Source organism: Sus scrofa, chromosome 4 (assembly GCF_054392235.1).
Source record: "Sus scrofa isolate SSC_HxYL_T2T_F1_AM1 chromosome 4, Sscrofa_HxYL_maternal_Yorkshire_Landrace_v2.0, whole genome shotgun sequence".
Lineage (NCBI taxonomy): Eukaryota > Metazoa > Chordata > Mammalia > Artiodactyla > Suidae > Sus > Sus scrofa.
Genome location: NC_139386.1, coordinates 124,420,633 through 124,445,010, shown reverse-complemented (window position 1 = coordinate 124,445,010; position 24,378 = coordinate 124,420,633). Strand labels below are relative to the sequence as shown.

General features: G+C 37.8%; 1 protein-coding gene across 15 annotated transcripts in view; it reads left to right on the top strand.

Moving 5' to 3' along the window:
- Nucleotides 1-24,378, top strand: part of SNX7 (sorting nexin 7) — a 306,908-nt gene that overhangs the window by 112,173 nt on the left and 170,357 nt on the right. Inside the window, exon 9 of one of the 15 annotated variants that reach the window (XM_085023881.1) lies at nt 6,396-6,751. The exons of 13 other annotated variants lie outside the window; for them this stretch is intronic. In XM_085023881.1, the coding sequence (XP_084880007.1) occupies nt 6,396-6,437 (42 nt within the window). In that variant the 3' untranslated portion in view covers nt 6,438-6,751. Of the gene's footprint in view, nt 1-6,395; nt 6,752-24,378 lie in introns of those variants that run through there. One more of the 15 variants, XM_021090763.2, reaches the window with a different exon arrangement.

The window sequence follows — 24,378 nt, the reverse complement described above, 5'->3', positions numbered from 1 at the left end:
ATCCTAAGGAATTCAGATTCTAACGTTTGAAAGAAGTGAGAATTGTGCTATAATCAATACGTTTTTGGAGAGGAAAGTTTTTTGTTTAATTATTTTATCACAGAGCCCAAAAGAGGTCAAGATGGCTTGATGGCCTAATTTGCATTCTTCGGTGAACTTTTAAAGGGCTCAAATGGAAAATCCAAGCCAAAGAACTATAATTATCTACTTATAAACTTTAAGATCGAATATGCATAATAGCTGCATTTTCTTTTCTTCTTTTTTTTTTCCTGAAGCTCTTATACTGGATCCTTATAGATAGATCCCTTACTTATACTTATAGATCCTTTCTCTATAAAAGATGAGTTTAGTTGAATGTTCCTTTAGAAATATGCAATGAAAATCATGAAGAATTCCATTTAGGGGGTCAATATTTTTCTCCTCTTTTAAAGCAAGGCTGCAAATACTTAAAGATTTGAAGATAATTCCTTTTAAAGAAAATAGTTCACAAAATTCTGCTATTACACGGAAACATTATAATCTTTTTCATCTGAGAAGCATGAAGTATTATGTAGTCATGACATACAACCCTAAAAGCTGGAAGGCACTATGGGGATAATATAACTTAGTCTCTGAGTTTATGAAGAAGTTGTGAGCTAGGGTCTCAATCAGGACCAGCCTCACGTGAGGCTGTGTATGCTCCGAATTAGTATCTACTAAGGATGCTCTATCACCCAGAGCCGGGATTCACAGGTTTAGGAATCAAGTGACAGACATGAGAATGGCAGAACTCACTATTACTCTAGTGACTCATAAGCAAAATTTTTGCTTTCTATTCCCATGATTTTATGCTCCACTGGCTCCACCAGGGTGCTTACTGAAGGCAAAGGGAATACAGAGTGGGTAGTTATAAATACCACCTACAACCACAACCATGTAACAGTTGCCAGAATGAGGGCTGTCATCGTCATGAATATTACTTCCTTATTTTGTTATCAATGTTTGCGCATTTGTGTGTGTGTGTGTTTAAAACAAATATCTTTTTCTTCCCTCTTTTATCCTCTCATCATGTCACATCAGATAAATTGAATTTGTCATTATATTTAAGTATTGTTAGCTTTATATTAATAATGTTTGTTACAAGGTATCAAGAAAAGTAAACATTTTCCAAGGACTTTGCATCTTCTCTTGGAAAGAGGATGAATGAGCTTTTTGTTGTACATAGGATAGTTGTATTGTGATAGGCAAAAAGAGAACTTGGTTATTGTCTTTATTGGGAGATTAACTGTGGTTTAAGGAGATGCATGTCGGTGTCAAGATGACAAGGATTGGACTTGTAATGATTAATTTTGAGTCAACTTGGTTGGACCATAGAAATACAAAAGATGATAAGAGAATATTATGAACAGCTATACCACAAATTGGACAACCTAGAAGAAGTAGACAAATTCATAGACAAATTCTTCAAATCATACAAATTTCTAAGACTGAAGGAGTAGAAAAATCTAAATAGAACACTAGTACAGAGATTGAAACAGTCATCAAAAAATTCCCCCAAATCTAAAGTTCAGGGACAGTTTTACAGGTGAATTCTACCAAACATTCAAAGAGGATTAATACCTATACTTCTCAAACTATTCTAAAAAAATTGAAGAGAAGAGAGGCCAACATCACCCTCAAACCAAAACCAGACAAGGACAATACACACACACACACAAAAACCCAAAATTCAGACCAATATCTCTAATGAACACAGATGCAAAAATCCTCAGCAAAATATTAGCAGCCTCAGCTCAACTATACATAGAAAGTATCATACACCGTGATCAAGTGGGATATATTCCAGGGATGCAAGAATGTTTCATTATCTGCAAATCAATCATCATGAGATACTTCATTAACACAGTAAAGGGAAAAAAATGATAATCTCGAAAGATGCTAAAAAAGCATTTGACAAGATTGAATATCCAATTATGATACAAACTCTCAATAAAGAGACTACAGAAAGAACATACCTCAACATAACAAAGGCCATATATGAAATTACATGGCTAACATAATATGCAATGGTGAAAAACTGGAAGCTATTCTTTTAAAATCAGGAATAAGACAAGGATACCCACTCTTCCCACTCCTAATCAACATAGTATTGGAAGTCCTAGTCAGAACAATTAGGCAAGAAAAATAAATAAAAGGTGCCCATATTGAAAATGAAAAAGTAATATTATCTCTGTTTGCATATGACATGACTTATATGGAGAAAACCCTAAAGACTCCAGCAAAAAAGTTATAAATAAAAAACAGATACAGTAAAGTTTCAGTATACAAAATTGATATACAAAAAATCTGCAGCATTTTTATATGCTAACAGTGAGCCAGCAGAGAAATTAAGAAAACAATCCTATTGACAGTTGCAACAAAAAGAATAAAATGTTTAGAAATAAATTTCATCATGGAGGTGAAAGATCTGTATACTGAAAATTACAAGACATTGTTGAAAGAATTTGAAGTAGATACAAATAAATGGAAAGATATTCTGTGCTCCTGGATTGGAAGAATGAACACTGTCAAATTCTGTGTTACCAAGTCAATCCTTATCCATATCCCAAGGACATTTTTCATAGACATAGAAACTAAAATTCTAAAATGTGTATGAATCACAGAAGACCCTGAATAACCAAAGCAACTTTGAGATAAAAGAACAAAACTGCCTATATCATACCTCCTGACTTCAAATTGCACCACAAAGCCATAGTAATAAAAATAGCATAGTATTGACAGAAAAACAGATACATACATCAGTGGAACTGAATTGATAGCCCAGAAATAAACCCACCCTTATATGGACAGTTAATTTATGATAAAGGAGCAAGGACCATACAGAGGAGAAAGAATAGTCATTTCATTAAGTGGTATTGGGAAAACTGGAGAGCTGTATGCAAAAAAATGAAAGTAGACCATCTCACGCTATACACAAAAGTTAACTCAAAGTGGGTTAAAGACTTTCATGTAAAACCTGAAACCATAAAATTACTAGAAGAAAACATTGGCAGTACACCTTGATATTGGTCTTAACAATGTCTTTCTAGAAATGTCCCCTCAGGCATGGAAAACAAAAGCAAAAATAAACAAATGGGATTATATCAAACTAAAATCTTCTTCATAGCAAAGGAAACCACCAATTAAAGGAGAAGACAACTTACTGAATGGGAGGAGATATTTGCAAATAATATATCTGATAAAAGGTTAATATCCAAAATATGTAAAGAACTCATACAACTCAACAAGAACAACAACAAAAAACCAAAAACTGAATTAGAAAGTGGGCAGAGGAACCAAATCGATATTTTTCCAAAGAAGACATACAGATGCTTAACAGACACATGAAAAGATGTTCAATGTTACTAATGTTTAATATCACTAATTATCAGAGAAATGCAAAGCAAAAGTGAAATGAGAGTCACCTCACACCCATTGGCTAGTATCGAAAAGATAAGAAATGACAAGAGTTGGTGAGGATATTGAGAAAGAGAACTCTCATGCACTGTTGGTGGGAATGTCAATTGGCCCAGCTACTGTGGAAGACAGTATGGAGATGCCTCCTCAAATTAAGAATAGAACTATCATATGATCCAGCTATCCCACTTATGGATATTTATCCAAGGGATACAGAAACACTAACTTGAAAAGATATCTGCATCCCCATGTTTATGGAGGCTGTATTTACAATAGCCAAGGTATGGAAATAGCCGGAAGTTCTCAATATGGGATGAATGGATAAAGACAATGTGGTATATATTGTGTTTACATACTATTCAAAAAAATTTACTCTAATAGTCATTTTACAACTTGTTATAAGATACTACTACAATATTTAGTCCTGAGCAAATATGACTGTAGCCCCAAGAATCAAATGTAGGTTATGCAGATTTTCAGTGTCCTTCATTTAGGATGCTGTAAATGGTCTTTCCTTGAGGAGTATTAAATGTACAGTTAGGTACAGTCATGGGAATATTTTTAACAATGAGAGAGAGAGGAAGAAACTTTATCACAGACTTGGCAGAGTTAATTTGTTCCTTTTAGTTTTCAGAAACATTTCGTAAAACTAGATAAGACAGAGTCTAATGTATAATCTTATTATGAGGGGGTGGTTCTACATTGAGATAGCTGACACCCCGTGGTTAGAAGATCAGAAAAATGCAAAGCCCAACTGAAAGGCTAATTGTGTTTTGTGTCACATGTGGCCTCACAGCAAAGGAGAGGCATGCAGTGCAGGAAAAACAGTTGCTAAAGTCTGAGAGCCATTCATTTTTTTTGCACGTCCAAACGTATCATATGGAGAAGAATAAATTTGTTCCATTTTCCTTACCTTCATTCAGGAATTTAATAATTGATTCATCAAAAGATCTTTAAAAATACATGAAAGGAAGATCATTTATTTATATACTATTCTGACATACCTTTCTCTGGTTTCAGTCCAGGAAGCAGAGATACTTCATGTTGATTGATTCAGTGGTTACCAGACTTTCTCTCTTATCACCTCACTTTCCTTGAGTCAGCTGCTACACTGAGCTTGCAGAAGCTGTTATCAGCTAGACACGTGACTCCCAGTTCCTTGAATCCTGAATCTGAAAAAATAAACCAACAAACAAAATGGTGGCCAGAAGGGTGAGGAGGTGGAAAAAGCCATCACTAACTCCAGATACTGAAGGGTAGCCACCGTCACCAGCAGGTGGCTATGGTGCTCCATTGCTGCTGTTTCCAAGCCCATGATTCTTTGAGAAGCCCGTGGCCCCAGATAAATGTGATACAGAACTTGGATACCATTACGGCATTGCTGCTGATAGGATATATTTTCAGTGCTTTATGTTTTAATGCATAAAATCTGGTTGCCAAAGTAAATTTGTATGCCATCAGAATATCCTATTTTCCCCACTGTGAATCTTGAGTAAAATGAAAGGCTACCAGATCACTGGGTTCTTCCGGGAAAAGAAATATTGGAATCTAGTAATTCTGTTTGATTACATAGTAACCATGGATAATATTTTTAACAGATATGCTGTCAAGCAGTTTACACAGGTAAAATCTTGACTTGATATTATGAAACCAAAACAATTATTACCTTTTTTCTTCAGATACGTGAAGACGTGAAATAGCTTGTACAATCACACGTAACAATCAGTGTAATCACAGCAAAGTCTGTGCTCTTACTCCTCCCCCTAAACTGCCGTCCCTATCTGAGAAGTCCAGGTTCCTTCCTTCTTTTCTTTTTTCTTTTCTTTTCTTTTCTTTTTTCTTTTCTTTTCTTTTCTTTTCTTTTCTTTTCTTTTCTTTTCTTTTCTTTTCTTTCTTTCTTTCTTTCTTTCTTTCTTTCTTTCTTTCTTTCTTTCTCTTTCTTTCTTTCCTTCTTTCCTTCCTTCTTTCTTTCCTTCCTTCTTTCCATCCTTCTTTCTTTCTTTCCTTCCTTCCTTCTTTCCATCCTTCTTTCTTTCTTTCCTTCCTTCCTTCTTTCCTTCTTTCTTTATTTTCCTTCCTTCCTTCCTCCTTCCTTCCTTCCTCCTTCCTTCCTTCCTTTCTTTCTTTCTTTCTTTCTTTCTTTCTATCTTTCTCTCTCTCTCTCTCTCTCTCTCTGTCTCTCTCTCTCTCTCTCTCTCTCTCTCTCTCTCTCTCTCTCCCTTTCTTTCTTTCATTCTTCAGCACCCTTGGCATATGGAAGTTCCCAGGCTAGGGATCAAATTGGAGCTACAGCTGCCAGCCTACACCACAGCTCACAGTAACTCGAGACCCTTAACCCACCGAGCGAGGCCAGGGGATGGAGCTTGAGTCCTAGTGGATATTAGTTGGGTTCGTTACTGCTGAGCCACCACAGGAACTCTCTAGGTCTTTGATTTTGATAAGCATAAGTTTCCCTGAAGTACTGGTTCAGCAGTGGCGGGGAACTGTGGAGTTCTCCCACAAAGTCTCTTGGAAAAGGAAGGGTGTCACGCAGAGGGAGGAAGAGACACTGCCATCAGCCACAACCAGACTCTTTTCCCTTTAGAAACCCTGCTGAGTGCCAGAAAGGAGGAAATATCAGTGTCACCCAATTTGGGAATCTAGCAGGTAAGACTGAAAACTAACAGTAGACCTGCTTGGGTAGACTGTTGTCTTGTCTCTGTGGGATGGCGCGGGACCCTATGGTCCTCCCCAGCCCATGACCTCTGCCTGCCTTTGGTCTGTAGAAAAACTTTAATCAAAGACTAAGTTTAATCAGAGAAGTGCAAAAAGGCAGAAGCAAAAGAAAATAGTCAAACAAGACCAAATAACAATAGTTTAGTCATTAAGCAAAGTCAAGGACGTTTAGTTCCTCCTCAAGGACTATAGATGAAATAGCCGTATCCTGTGAGCGGTCCTGTAGAAACTGAACTCCCCACCAGGTGGAAGAAATGAACCACATGCTGACCAGACTGTATCCATGACATAAGCTGCCATAATGCTGAGAACTGGCCTCAAGGAAATGAGAACAAATCAACCCTGGAACTGAAGACTAACTGTACTGACCAATGGGGATGATGCTGATCAGATCACTGCAGAACCAATTTCAAGATGACTGTCAGAGCCGACTGTACCGTTTCTGCTTGTAGCCCCCTCCCTCTGCCTCTACACCCCTGAAACTCCCCTTTGAAAGGTCTGGCCCACGGACTGTCAGTGGGGGAAGTTGGCCTTTGAACAAAGAGTCTCCCCTCCTTCATTGGCAACTTCTGAAATAAAGCAAATTTTCCTTTTCACCGAACTTCCCTTTATTGGCTTTATTTATTTGTGCATTTACTTATTATTTTTTTTTCTGGCTACACCCACAGCATGTGGAAGTTCCTGGGCCAGGGATCAAACCTGTGCCATAGCAGTAACCAGAACCATTACTGTGCTGATGCCAGCTCCTTAACTCATTGAGCCTCATTGGCTTTAGAGTGGGAAGCAGTTGGACCTCACTTTTGGTAACATCTGGGTGAAGCCACACAGAATATCTGTGTACAATTAGGAAATGTATTCGTTGGCTGTTAAACTATTTCCTGACTAAAATTACGTGAGTCTGTGAAACATACCCTTTCCATTCTAGTTTCCTCTTACCCATACCTCAGCCCTCATCTTAGACCATGTAATTTCCTTTCTGATGCTCCATTCAGCCTGTATTGCTTCTTTCTTAACAAAATCATGCAGTTAGGAGAGAAACTAAAATAGTGAAGGTGCAACTGTCAATGCCACTTTAAACAAGATTTGCAAAAAACTCTGCTGTTCTTTCAAGTTAGTATTTGTCACAGTCCCTTGTGTACAAAATAACATTCTAAGCAAAACCTTCAATTCTGGCAATGAGGAAGATGTTTAAAGCAAGCCTCTTGGTACAATAAAGCTTACTGGCTTTTTAATGACAAGAAGTGCCAAGATCTACTCTGTAAATCCAGCATAAATGTATCAATCTATTTACTGAATGTCATTCGAAGTTTCTACTTCAGCTTTGCAGTGGTCATTTGGTAAATATTAGATCAGTTTCTTACTAGTGTATATTTAATTTAGTTAATATGAATGTTCTGTTTCTGATGCCATCAAGGGGTTATTTTAAGTTCTGGATGTGATTTCCTTACTAGATACTACTATGCAATATGTATGTCATGGACTATTTGCAATCATGACTATGTTTCCTCAAATAACAAAGATGCTTTAGCTCTAAGGAGCTTTAATACTGTTGTATATTCAAAATCCTTTGATGAAAATGTTGCAGGAAAAGCAAACACAGGTGTTTTCTTGGTGCTCTCCAAAACCAACAGCACCCAACATGAGACTATTCCCAAGTTGTCTTATGGCTCCATATGCTACCAGTTCGACTGGTTTTGATGGACTCAGTGAGTCAGTTCAGAGAAACAACCTGCCAATTTCATAATATGTAATGGCCCAACCAATTTAATTGCATTGCCAGGGAGTTTGAAACAACCAAGTAATCAACTCAAGCAAAACAGTTAAAGTGATTTTATCTCTAGGTATGGTCTAAGCCTTTGACGTAAAGTTCTGTGTTTTAGCTACACAAAAAGTATGTTTTCCTAAATGGTTAAAATGTTTTCTTTATCAAAAAATACCCTATTGTTTTATTATGCTTTTACCTGTATATTCTAAAATTAAGTTTACAGAGAACCATCCTGCATTTAAAAAAATCAATGTAAAATAAGTAATTTCTAGATTTATCTCTATAACCTGTTGAAAAGGGCTTTAACTTGGCAGTGAAAAATAAAATTAACACAGCACTTAAACAAAATCACTAAAGTATAGTACAAAAATGTTAATTCTAAAAAGCAATTTTTAAAAAAAGATAAAGTGCAAACCATTTACTGAAAGCAGTGCCATTAAACAGTAACAATAGTTCAGATCAAAGCCATCTTTTTAAAAATTTTTAATAAAGTATAGTTGATTTACAGTGTTGTGCCAATTTCTGGTATACAGCAAAGTCAGTCATACACACACACACACACACACACACACACACACACACTTTTTTTTTTTAGGGTTTTTAAGTTTTCTTTTTTTCTTTTTTTTTAATATTTTTTTTTTTTATTTTCCCACTGTATAGCAAGGGGGTCAGGTTATCCTTACATGTATACATTACAATTACATTTTTTCCCCCACCCTTTCTTCTGTTGCAACATGAGTATCTAGACATAGTTCTCAATGCTATTCAGCAGGATCTCCTTGTAAATCTATTCTAAGTTGTGTCTGATAAGCCCAAGCTCCCGATCCCTCCCACTCCCTCCCCCTCCCATCAGGCAGCCACAAGTCTCTTCTCCAAGTCCATGATTTTCTTTTCTGAGGAGATGTTCATTTGTGCTGGATATTAGATTCCAGTTATAAGTGATGTCATATGGTATTTGTCTTTGTCTTTCTGGCTCATTTCACTCAGGATGAGATTCTCTAGTTCCATCCATGTTGCTGCAAATGGCATTATGTCATTCTTTTTTATGGCTGAGTAGTATTCCATTGTGTATATATACCACATCTTCCGAATCCAATCATCTGTCGATGGACATTTGGGTTGTTTCCATGTCCTGGCTATTGACACACACTTTTCTTATCTTCCACCATGGTCTATCCCAAGAGACTGGACGTAGTTCCCTGTGCCATACAGTAGGACCTCGTTGCTTACCCATCCTAAAGGTCATAGTTTGCATCTGCCGACCCCAAACTACCAGTCCATCCTACTCCCTTCCTGCTCCCACTTAGAAACCACAAGTCTGTTCTCTTTGTCTGTGAGTGTGTTTCTGTTTTGTAGATAGGTTCATCTGTGCCATATTTTAGATTCCACGTATGAGTGATAGCATATGGTATTTGTCCTTCTCTTTGTGACTTTATTTATCTAATATGAGAATTCTCTAGTTGCATCCAAGTTGCATTATTTTATTCTTTTTATGGCTGAGTAGTGTTCCATTGTGCATATATGTCTGTATGTGTATATATACACACACATACACACCACATCCTTTCTTCTTTTTTTCTTTTTTTTTGTATGGAATACTTCACAGAGGAATAGTTGAGACTCTGTGACTGTATGGACAGTGTAGATACTTACTCTCTACTCCGAATGCTTAGATTTACAGGTGGTCACTTAGGATTAGAATGAATACACTCAGGTGTATCCACTTTCAACTAAGATGGAGTTACGGGGAATAAAATTACCACTGAACCTGATAAAAATGGACAAAATATATGGAATAAGAATTACCAAGACACTGGTATTAGGTAATGTAGGACATGATCCCTGAAAGATGGGGGTAAATGTTGTGTGCCCTGTGTTTTCCCTAGATTTTTGTCTTGAGAGGGTTTCCAGGCCATAGAATATGAAGGCAGAACTGAGGCAGAGCCTGGCTAAAACCCTGAATTGAAGAGACAGAGAGTTTGAGGACAAAAAGCTGCCCAGAGTTTACCTCCCCGAAGTGCTGCAGAGAGAGAACCCAAAGGCCTGAGCTGGTCCCTTCATTTCTTTAGTAGAGTGGTGACTGGTGAATGGGGGTGAAGCCAGGGAGGGAACAACCTTCGTGGATTCAAGGTGATGGCAGTGACATGGGGCTCAAAGTAGCCTCTCTTCCTACCAGCGAGTCAGAAAAAAATCATGATCCATAGGGCATCAGGTGGCGCTCGCTGAATTGTCTTCATCAATCATAGGAATTAATTGGTCTTAAACACATCTCCAGTCTTACCTGACAAATCTTAAAAGCAAGATCAGACAGTATCCAAGTAAATTAACTATGACCTAGAAGAGAACTCAAGAATAGTTATGACAGTTCACAAATATTCAGCATCAACATGCAATTTACAATGTTTGAAATTAAAATGATGAAACAGACAAAGCAGTAGAATGAGAGGGGGGAAAATAGTCATTTGAAAGCCAGAGCTGACATAAATGTAAACTAGCAAATAAAAACATTAAAAGAACTATCATAACCCTATTCTATATGTTCAAAAATTATATATAGACATGGGAGATATGAAAAAGGATGAAAATTGCATTTCTATAAGTGCAAACTAAAATGTTTGAGCTGAGTAATACACTGCATGGGATTCATGAAATTCAGCATTTTGGATATAAAAATTATTAAGCATGAAGACTTGGGAATAGATAATATTGAAGTGAAATATAAAGGAGAATTTTTTAAAGAGGAACAGAAAATCAGTGAGACATAGAATAATTTTTTTTTTTTTGTTTTTGTCTTTTTAGGGTCACGCCTTGGCATATGTAAGTTCCCAGGCCAGGGACTGAATTGGAGTTGTAGCCGCCGGCCTACACTACAGCCACAGCAATGCCAGATCTAAGCCGCATCTGCGATCTACACCACAGCTCACAGAAATGCCACATCCTTGACTCACTGAGCGAGGCCAGGGGTTCAAACCTGCATCCTCATGGTTACTAGTCAGATTCATTTCCACTGAGCCATGACGGGAACTCCCAGGCATGGGAACACTTTCAAGTGGCTAACATACTTGTAGCTGGAGAGCTCAAAGACAGGGGCAGAAATGGGAAAAAATATTTGAAGAAGTGAAGGCTGAAAAAATTTCAAATTTGGTGAAATCTATGAATCCACAAATCAATAATCTCAAGGAATCCTGAGTACAAGAAACAAGAAGACAACTACAGTTCACATAATGATCCAGTTACTGAAAATTAATGGTAAAAAAAAAAATCTTAAAGCATATGACGAACTTATATCCAGAATACATAAGAACCTCTGAAAACTCAATAAGAGTGAACAACTTATTTTTTTAATGGGCAAAAGATCTATATAGACTAAAAATAGATATACTACTGTGACAAATAAGCAAATGAAACAATACACAGCACAACTTGTCTTTAAAGAAATGTAAATTAGAACTGCTATGATATATGTATATGTAGAACTAATACACTTTGTCATAACCTGAAGTTAGTACAACATTGCAAATCATTATACCTCAATAAAACTTAAAAAATAAAACTGCGATGAAATATTACCACACATCTATTGGGACGGCTAAATTTAAAAAGACGGCTGACAATTCCTGGAATGTGGAGTAACTGGAACCCACCTATAATGCTGAAGAAAATATAAAATAGTACCACTACTGTGGGAGAGTTGGAAGGTTCTTTAAAATGTTGACATACCCCTACCATGTAATCTAGGCATTTTATTCCTAGGAGTTTATTCAAGGGAATTAAAGGTCTATGGCCCCCCACACAAAAAGCTTTGTGTTTAATTGCCAAAATCTGTAAACAAATCAAAGTGACTTGATAAACATATTTTATACATGCATGTAATTTAATTTTACTTATATATTAATTGTGTACAATGGTATTTATATAATGAAATTAATATAACCATACAATTATGGTCATATAATTATTCTATGAAAAATTGTATATAATGGAGTTCTCTTGAGCAATGAAAATGAACTATTGATGTATTCTATAGCATGAATTAATCCCCAAATAATTACACTGAGAGAATGAAGCAGGTAAAAATAGGGTACTCAATATAATTCTATTTATAGCAAGTTCTAGGAAGTGCAAACCAATCCAGAGTGACAGATTAGTCTATAATCTATAGTGACGCATTAATTTGGGGACAGGATATGCGGGTGGAGTGAGGAGAGGTGGGAGAGAGGATTTATAAAAAGATAAGGAAACCTTTGGGAATGATGGTTATGTTCATTACTCTGTATTCGTGGTTTCATGGGTGTATACATATGTCAAAACTCATCAAAGTGCATATTTACAAATGTGGTATTTGTTGTATGCTAATTTTATATCAACAAAGCAGTTAAAAAAATAAGTGCACTTAGAAAGGCGTAGCATTTTCTGCCCCTCACCACCCCCGTTGGCACTCTTAACTTGGAGTATGCTGTCTTAGAAGGTAAACTATGAAGTGTTACAGTGGCAAAGTAAAAAAATAGGTATTTCTCTTTGATACTACTATTCTGTGATACAAAGTATTGACTAAATATCTTTCTATATACATATTTTAAAGATTTTAGAAAAGCTCTTCAATGGGGTGTTTCTGTTGGGGCTGCTGTTTCACCGATAACTAGACATGTTAGTGGTATAACATAGCTGGCCCCTCCTGGTCTCAGCTCTGGAAGCCAATAGAAGAAAAGCTTCCTCTGCGAGGACTCACCAATCAGATTTTATTGTGCAACTAGCTCTTCAGCACCAGAATCATTTCTTCCATAATACTCACCAAAGAAATTACCCCTTGGGAAGTTTCAAACTTTTTGTGGAAACATTTTTCTCCTTAAAAAAGCAATTCATATTTCTTATAGAAAAATCTACAGAATAGCAAAAAAGTTTGTTTTTAAGTATACTCTAGAGTTACAACTGCTATTAACATCTGGCATAATATACCTGTATTTTATGAAAAATCGTATTTATGTTATTGTGGTACCATATAACATGTATCTTGCTATTTCCACTTGATATTAAATGATTTTTTTATCCTAAACATTTAAATGGCTGTCATAGGGAGTTCCCATTGTGGCTCACTGGTAATGAACCCAACTGGTATCCATGAGGTTGAGGTTCGATGCCTGGCCTTGCTCAGTGAGTTAAGGATCCGGTGTTGCTGTGAGCTGTGGTGTAGGTCACAGATGCAGCTTGGATCTGGAGTTGCTGTGGCTGTGGTGTAGGCTGGGAGCTGCAGCGTTAATTCAACCCCTCGCCTGGGAACTTCCATATGCTGTGGGTGGAGAAAAGACAAAAACAACAACAACAACAACAAAACCGACTATGGTATTTGGAGAAGAATGAGTGGAGTGGAGTGTGCTGTATATATACTTCTGCAAGAATTCTTTCATGCTCTGGGTGTGGGGGTCTCCCAGCAGTCTTCTGCAGCAGTCAGTGTAACTTGAACCACACGTTCATATGCTAACGAAGAACCATCTCTTGATATGGTTGGAAAAAGATGAGTAAATGTCTATCTTGCTAATTTGAATGTTCATAAAGATAAAACCAAGATGACAATTTGAGTTCCTTAACATTAGTATGTATGCTTAGAAAGTTTCCGCATATATAAAAAATTAGAAAATGTTTTTAAAATTTTTTTTATTTTTTTCAATGTGGGTAGAAATTTTCTTCCATGACGTTCAGATTTTATTATAAAAACATTTTATGAGAAAGTGTGCTGTTGAAAGCATTTGAGACATCATTAGTGGTGTTGGGTAGGCAAGCATGAACCACACAGTAAAAGATTTAAAAAGAGAGCAAAAGAGTGGTCAGAGGCAAATTAAAATCCTGGCTAAACAAATACATCATTGGTAATAATATTATATTGAGATCAATGAAAAGACAAATAGAACTTACACTGAGAGCTCTTTGGTTCACTCTTGTGGACAGTTTAAAAATGCTTAAAAATGAATCATGCACTTGAAAAATTCAGAGAATTTGGATAACACTGTGGACTTTGTGCAATAATGTCTGATTATTTAGCATCATGGAGCTAAGAAAAATGCCAGAATGTACTCTGGACTGAAGTCAAGGCCTGGAATTATCTGGATGGAGAGACATAAGAACCCTTAGCCTTCAGTCTTCAGACTACAGCAGGAAACTACAAAGGGGTCATCACTACCACTAGTCTTTTGAAAGTGGCTGTGAATAGGGTAGAAATGATTCGTGAATACAGACACTGTTTCCCCTCTCCCTCCCCTGCAAGCCCTAATAGACATTTCCAATCCGGTGTGCGCTATTTCTCATTAGACCTAGCATGAGCTTGGAATCCTTCTTAATGAAATGCCATGTGTATTAACTACCCACAGATCCACTTTAAAGGTCTTTAACGTGACTTCCAAATCCGAGCGACATTGGTGTTTCAGTTTTCTCATCACCTGCTGGTTTGGTAGAACTGTCCTGAGGATATGGCGCTAGTTCCTGTTAGAAGACATCATCCATAAAATGCTGGAAATTGACAATGCAGAGGTGGCAGCTAGGATGATTATTTGTTTATGGTTATAAAAATATGGCTACTGCACTAACAAGCTAAATTCCTTTATCTACAGCCTAGAAGTCCTTCCTCTCTGCAGACTTTTTTTTTCTTAAAGTCCTATCAGAGTCAGTTACATGTGTGTTTTCCCATTAGGCTGTGTGCTTCCTGAGGCGGGGCTTGTATTTCTGGGTCTTGGCGTTCGTATCAGGAACATAGAAGATATCCAATACTTACTGCGTTGAAATTAGAATAAAAATCTGGATAATTCACTGTTTTTAAACTTGCAGTTCACTTTTATCACAATCTTAGATGAGGCCTGCAGTTCAGAATTTCACTTTCCATCTATATTATGCATGTTCCAGTCACTGTAAATTCAGATTTTATATAGTTTAGTCTGGATGTTTTTGTCCAGTTCTTTTGTGATATTTATAAACCAACACATATGATTTTCTTCTCAATTATGTAATAATGTGCCTGCATTTTGCTGGAGATGGTTCCCAAGAGAAACGTATTAATCTAACCACAAATAGGTTTATTTTTTAAGATTCAAGGGTCTAAAATAATGATAGAATCTTTGATTTTATCCCTGTTCAGTCTTCTTACCGACCACCAATGGATTTGGAGATTCCAGAGGAAGATCTTATCATCTATTCCCTCTTGAGTAGCAGATACTTTATTTCCTAGGAATTTCAGATTCCACTTGCTCTGCTCTGAGGGTGGTATGCTTTGGTACATAGAAATATTGAGACAGTAATGCATTGGCAGATTTGCACTGGAAGGAGAGATGAATATTTCGAGCTCATATTCATACCGCCTTGGGAGGAATTTGTAATCTGGATCCCACAGCTGTTGATGAGTGAACCTGTGGGGTCGTTTTCCTCTGGCTGAGCCAGTAGGAGGTTTCCCAATGCCTGTGTCGACAGTGAGATGCTCTCTGCATTCTTATTACTTGCTGTAACCTTAACAACTGTGTTTGGAAATGCAGGATTTTTTAAAACCCCCTTGTAAATTATGTATGTTGTATTGACTTGAACTCATGTTCATTCAAAGGCTGTGCATTTGAGAGAAGACAAAGAGGATTGGGATAGGGCTAATTCTGAAAATATTTTTCAAGGGAGGAAGCTAAAAGGAGATGCTAGGTTTTTTTTTTTTTTTTTTTTGACTATATTAAGAGAAGGCTTTGGGGATGATGCCATAAAAATCTAGGGGGGGTGTATTTGTATGTGTGTTTGTGTGTTCTCGTGTTCACACCCAAGCGGCAAAGGCAACACGTCCCTGTGTGCTAGCATGAGATCCATCCATTTTACAAGCCTCTCCCTTGCAGTGTTGTGCTTCTTCGACACTTGATTCTAAATCTCAAGTCTGCGATGCCCTGCGATAGTGTAAGGCAGTCAGCTAAGGGAGAGTACAGGTGCCACATTTAAGGGAGAAATTTGTCAACAAGTAGACAAACAGGGAGGGGCAGGCAATTGATGCCAAATTTTCTGTACCACTACGCACCTCAGAGTGAAACAATGTTTTGCAGATAGTAGGTTCCAGCAGACATTTATCAGTTATAGTCTGTATTCTTTGAGGAATTCTTTGAGTCTGTTGATAATTATTCTTTTGGAGAAAAAGAACATGAAGCCATATTACCATATATCGTTTACATACTATAAATATACCAGCTTCTGCAAACACTTGCTGCTTTTGTTTTCATAGCACTTGCTTTGGGAAGAAAAAAAAATTATTTTCAAGGTTTGCCCCTGATACTGAGGTTCTCATTTTTAGAGTTTCTCACTCTAAAATCTCAATAAGAGGAGGCATCGAAGACCTTTGGGCCACACTGTTCTTATCCTTGACTCACTTGATCCCTAAAGTTGATTTCTCATTTTTAGCATGTATACTCAATCATCTTTCTGTGTGAATAATGGCACAAGAATGAACCTATGGTTAAAAATCCTTTGCGATTTGGAAAGGTTGGGTTTCTATAGCTTTTAAGTGCATAATACAGCATTGATATACATAATAAGTCTTTTTTTTTTTTTTTTCATTCAACAGCAAGATGTTTCCCTCACTGAGCTTTGAATAGGTTTTATGAGAAGGATTTTTCAAGTGGCTCCTGGGAGAGCAAGGCAGTCATTACTGACTTTACAAGAGTTACTGTGGATATATGTTGCCCTATCACCAACTTTGCTGGTGATTTAAATTCAGCACGAAACTGGCTCTGATAATGTTAACCAACAAATTGGATGCAATTCCAGTAGCACATATTCTGACATCTTATCTGGGGGATCTCAGCTGTTCCTTTCCAGAAATAAGTTTGGTGCGGGGCTGCAATGCAACCTTAATTACAAGGCAGATGGACCAGCTACAAATGGATGTTCCACTGCTAGATGTTCTATTCCAGAGAAGGATGCAGTCAGTTCAAGCTGTTTTTGACTGATGTTTCAGATTGTGGTCTTGCAAACAGGTCTGAAAATAGCCACTTTTTAAAGATTGTAAATTCCTATAATTAGGGCATGCCTTAAAAATTAACCCTAAAAAAGAGTAAGGGTTGGGAGATGGGGTAACGTTCAGGTTTCGATTGCCAGTTGGATGATTGTTGTGCTCCGTTTAAAAGAGGGGGAAGCAGGTCGTCAGAGGGGATGCGTCTCAATGCTGTGTGTCAGAAATGAAAGGAAAATGGAGTTTCCTTGGTGCTGGAGAACTGTATAATTAGCTGGGATAACAAGCATTGATATTTATTGTAGTGGAACGCAAGGAAGAGGCTGAAAAACAAAACTCCTGGTGTCTCTGCTCCACATCTGCCGAACTAATTTGGGGGTAATTTTATGGTTTTAATCTGCATGGTGCTCTTCCCCAGTTGCTAGTACCCTGGTGTACACCAGATGTCAGACATTTAATGAGGCCTCTGAGGCTCGGGATGGGTTTGATTGCAGGTGTTTAATGCTTGCCAGGCCTCTAGATAAACCCACGAGCTGGTGTTTCCTGGTTAGCATGGATGCACAGGGCTTAAAGCCCTTTAGTAATTGTTAATGGCCACTCTAGCCACTAGGAGGAGCTGGAGGCCTCTCCATTCACTCTGCTCAACATCACCCAAGACTGGTGCAGACTTAAAAGGTTTCAGGTACTAGGAAATTAAGGAGTTAATATTATGAGAGATGGGAATTATAACTCTCAGCGGATAGAGGTACAGTAAAGTGACAAAGAGTGTGCAGTTCCTAGAGTCTAGAATTTAAGTCCCACCTGGCAAAACACTGAATTTCTCCAAGTCTCCATTTCCTCAACTTTCGTGTAAAGGTAATATTAACATCTATCTCTTAGATTTTCTGTGAGCAAAAAATAAAATAATCCAGATAAAGCTTTTAGCTTGATGTCTAGTATAGGCGTCATGATGCTCCATAATCATTAGTTATTGTTGATCTTATCTGATCGCTTAGGTACTCACTTGATCTTGGGAATCCTTTCTTGTGCACTTGGCTTCCAGCTTAGGTAGACAGTGGCTTAGGTCACCTGTGCCGCAGTCAAGAGTTCCCTAGAAGTGGTTACCTAGATGTTTGAAACACTAGGTCTGAAGTTATATAGACTCGGGTCGGAGTCCTGATTCTGACACTTAATAGATGTGTGACCTTGGCAAGTTTATTTAACATTGTTGAGCCTTAGTTTAATGATCTTTATTTTTTCCAGCTTTGTTGAGATACAACTGATGTACAAAACTGTGTAAATTTAGGTATTCAGCAGGACATTTGATACATAAATACATTGTATGTGAGTTCCCGTTGTTGTGGCTCAGTGGTAATGAAACTGACTGGTATCCGTGAGGATGCGGGTTCGATCCCTGGCCTCTCTCAGTGGGTTAAGGATCCTGCATTGTTCTTTTTCAGATTTTTTTTTCCACAGGAAGTTTTTTTAATTGGACAATTGAGTCTTCTCATTTCCACTGAACTCACATTGCACCTATTTATGACTTTGATTCTGAAAATAAGTTGTCCAAAGTGTATGGTTTTCAATATCTTAGTCATAGATGCTTCATTCTTTTGGCTAAATATTCCTGGATTTGAAAACCAGCTGGCGGTGACATTTTGAGAAAGAATCTCTTTTAGCATTAGTTTCTTCATCCTTAAAATGGGAATAAAAAAATCTAATTTTTGACATTATGTTTTAAAATGAGCTGATGCACATAAAGCACAGTGCCTGGCACATGATAGGCTGTCAGTAAATGAGCCAGATTACTGCAGGTGAGGGGGTGTTGGGGGCAGAGTGAGTCAGAGTCAGTAGCTGGGCTCCATGATGTAGAACCTACCTTATCAGAGCATAGGTTCCAAACTTGCACTTAAATATAACCCTTTCTCTCCCTTCTTTTGGCATAAACTCTTTCCTCATGTCCATTCTTTTTAATTTTCCCCTGTAATTTGAAATGTTTGTAATTTATTTATTGTTTATTTATTTATAAATTAAACTATAGTTGATTTATAATATTGTGCTAATTTCTGCTGTATGGCAGAGTGACTCAGTTATACACCTATATACATTCTTCTTTTATATTCTTTTCCATCATGGTCTATCCCAGAAGACTGGATATAGTTCCCTGTGCTGTACAGTAGGACCTCATTGCTTATCCATTCTAAATGTTGTCGTTTGCATCTACTAACTCCAAACTACCAGTCCATCCCACTCCCTCTCCATCTCCCTTGGCAACCACAAGGCTCTTCTCTGTGTCCATGAGTCCGTTTCCGTTTTGTAGATAGGTTCATTTGTGCCACATTTTAGATTCCATATATAAGTGATATGATATGGTATTTGTCTTTCTCAGTCTGACTTACTTCGCTTAGTATGAGAATTCTCTAGTTGATCCATGTTGCTGCAAATGGCATTACTGCATTCTTTTTATGGCCAAATAGTATTCCATTGTGTATATGGAATACTTAATCTTCTTAATCCAATCGTCTGTCGATGGACATTTAGGTTGTTTCCATGTCTTGGCTATTGTGAATAGTGCTGCTGTGGACATGGGCGTGCCTGTATCTTTTTGAATTATAGTTTTGTGCAGATATATGCCCACAAGTGCAATAGCTGAGTCATATGGTAGTCCTATTTTTTGTTTTCTGAGGAATTTCTGTTTTCCATAGCGGCTGAACCGACTTACATTCCTACCAAGAGTGTAGGAGGGTTGTAGGAGGATTGTACTTCACACTCTCTCCAGCACTTGTTATTTGTTATTCCTTGTTATTCCATGCCCATTCTTATTTATCCCTTCCCAGGCCACTAGGATCCAACTCCAAATTAACCAAGCATTACATATATAAATGTTCATTTAATACCTGTTGTATTGGTCACTGATGTTTTGGCATTTTTACTGCTGATGGGGAAGAGTCAACAATGGCTAAATGCATTGCTTAGATTCAGGAGAAAATCAAGCTTGAGGATCTTGTCAAGCTAGGAAGGTAATCTATGGACCTATGTAATCTATGGTTGGTGTCAGGGCCAAGCAGAAAGATGTACAAGGGACTCTGAAACAACTATAGTGCATTGAATATGCAGTGCCTTTTAATTCAGATTACTGCACACATTTGTACTTGGCTTCTTTCGTTGTTTGACTTCTGCCAAATTGTACCTTGGAGTAAAAATCAAAACAAAACCTTCTTTGCCACCATGGATGGATTACTGTTGAAAAAATTTTCAACAGGTGACAATTACTCTGAAAACAGCCAGTTGACAGCTCCCTGAAGTCAGCAGTTAGAGCTGAAATTGAAAAATGTATGTCATAGTGCTACTTAGGGAGAATTTGAAAAACTCCCCCTAAACTTTAAACCCTTTAATATACCTGCTGTGGTGTTGTCTGAATTAGAAAATTGCAAAAGAAACTAAAAAATGAGAAAGAACTACTAAGAAGCCGAAAACATTTCTGCTGACCTAAAGGACAGGAAAACACCCAGAACTTTCAATGATATTTTAATAGGACTTTGTAACATATCCATATATGTTACTTTATTGATGCATGTAAACTAGAAGTGAGGCAAAACTATGGAAGATAAGAGGACCTCAAATTATGTTAGAATCTTACACTGAGTGCATGTGATTGCGTTATCTTAAGTGTAAAGAGGTATAAAAAAGCACTCTTCTCTTTGTTCGATCAGTAATCATTGGGCAGATATTTTTTAAAGATTGGTTTAGATGTACATGAAATTGTTAGCTAGTGTAACTTATCCTTATGTCCAGGGGGTCATCTGCCCAGAGTTGAAGATGTGGCTATGGAGTTAAATAAGCTACCTTTACTTTTAAGTCTGATACAAAATAAATTATACAGAGCATATAGTGACATAGTTGCTGATAGTCAATCCTGGATAGAGAGAAAGGGCAAACCAAGTGAAAACATTAGCAACATTGTACTCTTACAGAGTTTGTTTTGCTTATATTATTTTCTGTAAACATTGATTCATTCTCTTTAAGGTATCATCTAAATTTGGTGAAAATCTTTGTGACTGTTTTTGAGGGAGGTGATCACAGACAGAAATTTTATCTTACTTATTTGGCTTAAAGAATCAAACAGGAGTTCCCCTCATGGCACAGTGGAAACGAATTGGACTAGGAACCATGAGGTTGTGGGTTCGATCCCTGGCCTCCCTCAGTGGGTTAGGGATCTGGTGTTTCTGTGAGCTGTGGCGTAGGTCACAGGCTCAGCTTGGATCTGGCATTGCTGTGGCTCTGGTGTAGGCCAGCAGCTGTAGCTTCATTTAGACCCCTAGCCTGGGAACCTCCATATACAGCAGGTGCGGCCCTAAAAAGACAAGAAACAAACAAAAAAAGGAATCAAACAAATGTGACACATGTGTTCCAAGGACCTACACTGTATGCTTCTATGGATTCATGGAGTGATTGGAGTAGAGAACTCAATTCACTGAGGTGGGAAAGAATTGCCATTTTGAGGAGGTGACATTTGAGTTGAGAAGTGAAGGATAAAAAAGACCAAACATGAAGATCTAGTGGAGAGGAAATGGCCAGTACAAAGTCTTGAAGGCAGGAATGAGCTTGGTTTCTGGGTGCATTGAAAAGGATGCTTCCTTCAAGAATTCTTAACCACACGCTTGGCTTGAGTGTGTGGCACTCTCCTGGATGAGTCCCCAGATACTAAAGCAAAGAATCATTTTCAAGTGGTCATGGTTAGCGTTGCCCCAGGCACGTAGCAGAGGTAAACATAAGTTTTCTCTGCACAGAAAGACCTCCAAGTATGGTCAAAGCAAAGTTCCTCTAAACACACGTGAGGTCACACACAGAAACTATAGTCTGCATAATCAAAGGCCCAAAGACAGTAAATGCTAGAATGGTCAGAACAGAATTTTAAATGAGCATGTCTAAGATGTTGAGAAAAATAAAACAACATGGAGTGTTTAGAAAAACAAAAGAGTGTGCAAGTTTCTTCTTTACCAAAAAACATGTAATGAACACATTTTTTTGTGTGCGTGCCAGGCAGTGTCCTGAGTGCAGATCTTAACTTCCTGATGATTTATAAAGTCTCCAATCAAGTTCATTACATATCCCAGTTGTTCAGATCTGGCTCTGGAAAACCTATGTATCTGTTCCTTCTCCTAGACACTCTTCTGGGTTCCATTCAAGGTCAGTTTGCCTTATTTTTGGCCCTGTGTTGTAGAATGGGTTGCATGCTACATCTCAAGGGCACACCTGTTTTCACTTTGCTCTGACCTGAAAAGAAAGAATGCTCTGTCCTTGAGCCTAACACAAATGGGAAGATTTGAGAAATAGTGATCATTTCAGTGGTACATTTCGTAAAAATGAACCTAGAACTGGTAAATAAGAATTATAAAGGATTTGAATTACTTGGATGGTTGGAATGAAGAGTGAAGGGCTTTACCACACACACAGATAAAAGAAAACGGGAGGAGATAAATAAAGAAAAACGTTGGTAGGTTGACATTTGACTCTAAATTTCATGGTAACTATAATTGATTTATACTCAGTCTATCTTAGAAATGACGGAAAATGTAGGCATGAACTAATGGCTTTAATTGCAATGAAATGAAAGTGTTTTTAACATGGATGAGAGATGCTGATCCAATATAAAAACCTGAAATCTTAGTTAAGAAATATGATGGCCTCGTGTTCTCTTAAGACACTTAAAAAAGTTACGGGATTCTTATATTCTTAAAACTGTAAAACTTTCTTTGCTGGCTAAGTGAAGCTTTAACAAAAGAGAGAGGCACATAAATGACCTATTACATGTGGTTTCAGTATTCTAGTTTTTTGATACTATCTTGCTTAAGAAGCCTTTCCTTAGATACGCCAACCATGAACTTGATTAAACTAGTGTGTGTTTGTGTGTATATGTGTGTTTGTACTTACATGTAGTCACACACTTTTTTTTTTTAAAGAAAGAGTATAACTTAAAGCACACGCACCCTCCTTTTCTTGATAAGACCAGCTAATTATACAGGAACAATAACAGTGGAGATCCACCATTTCAGTTTTTAAAAAAGAAGTGACAGCGAGCATGCAACTATACCGTAATAATAGTAACAATGAAAATGCGTACTAACATTTTCAGCAGTGCTTTGTCTTTTGCTGAGCATTATTTCCTTTGAGTCTCATAACTGTGTGTTTAGCAGATACTTTTTATCCTGCTCTAATTAGGGTGGTTTGGTAGGAAGAGACCTGAGGTCCTCAAGCTAGATGAAGTAAAGGGGGATTTGATACAAATAAAAAGGAGTTCTAACAAAACCAAAAGGCAGGAGGCTTGACTAGGTCTTTCAATGTATTGAAATGCAGCAAGAAAGCCCTTGGTAACCTAAGCACCTCTCCACTGCTGTCTTGGTCGCCTGTGTTTTCCAGCTTGTCGTCTCTCCCTCTCCCTCTTTCTCTCTCTCCCCCAGCTTCCTCTCCTTTATTTGCAGAGACATCAGTATGTCTGCCCCCAGTTTACAGCCTCAGTCCTGGATCTCATGTCTTCTCTACTTCTGGCAGATCCAGCTAATTACTGGAATCTCTGTACTCCCACTTAAAATTCCTGAGGATAAACAGGATGAAAGTAGGGAGCAGAGAAACCAAAATGCCCTGGATGGATAAGGGGGAACAAGCAGTGGGGCTACAGACCACACAGTTCCCTGAGGGTAACTCATGGTGGGGGCAATTTAAGGAGACAGGGTAGACCACACCCCCAACCTCAAGCATGTCAAAATACATTCCTTTTACAGATGATGAGATAAGGCTCTCTTTCCTCACTGCCCAGGGTCGAACTGAGATCTCAAAGCCCTTAGAAGGGTTATTTCACAGTGAACCCAATAATAATCACCAAAATCCATGTGCCAAGTCCATCAGTGTGCTGAGGACAACTTGGATACTTTCGGAAACAGTAAATTCTTTCAGAAGGTTCTTACTTTTTATTTTTTGTGTGCATCCGCTTCCTTGTTCTCTAAACACACAAATTGGACCAAGCAGGTCCCTCCAGCACTCAAGAAAATTCCATGTCAGACTAAAAGTTGAATGAAAAGGAACTGACCTTTAAGTCCCTCACAGTTTCCTGAGCACAAATTTGATCTTTAAAAGAGCTTTTGTGAATTAAGAGACGTTCTTTTTTAATGGCGTGTGCTAATCTGGGGCTTTTTGCTCTCTTCTGTAATGCCCTGGAACTGTATTTGATGAGAAAATATGGTGTGACTTGTTACCTATTCTAGGCATTCAAATACAGGTTTGGTTTTTGTTTTATTTGAAAGTTGTAGGGCAATTTTTGTTGCTTAAATAACAAAAAACAGATTCTTTCCAATAAACTGCTATTTGACATCTTGAGTGACAAAAACGTGACTCTTACCTTTGTCGGATGATCCTAAGCCTTCTGGCTGGTGTCTGTCTAACTAGCCTATTAGTTTTCAATGATGGGACTCTTGGGGCGAAAGTGACAGGAGTGTGGTGATGCCAGCTCTTTCCTTACTCTCCTAATCTG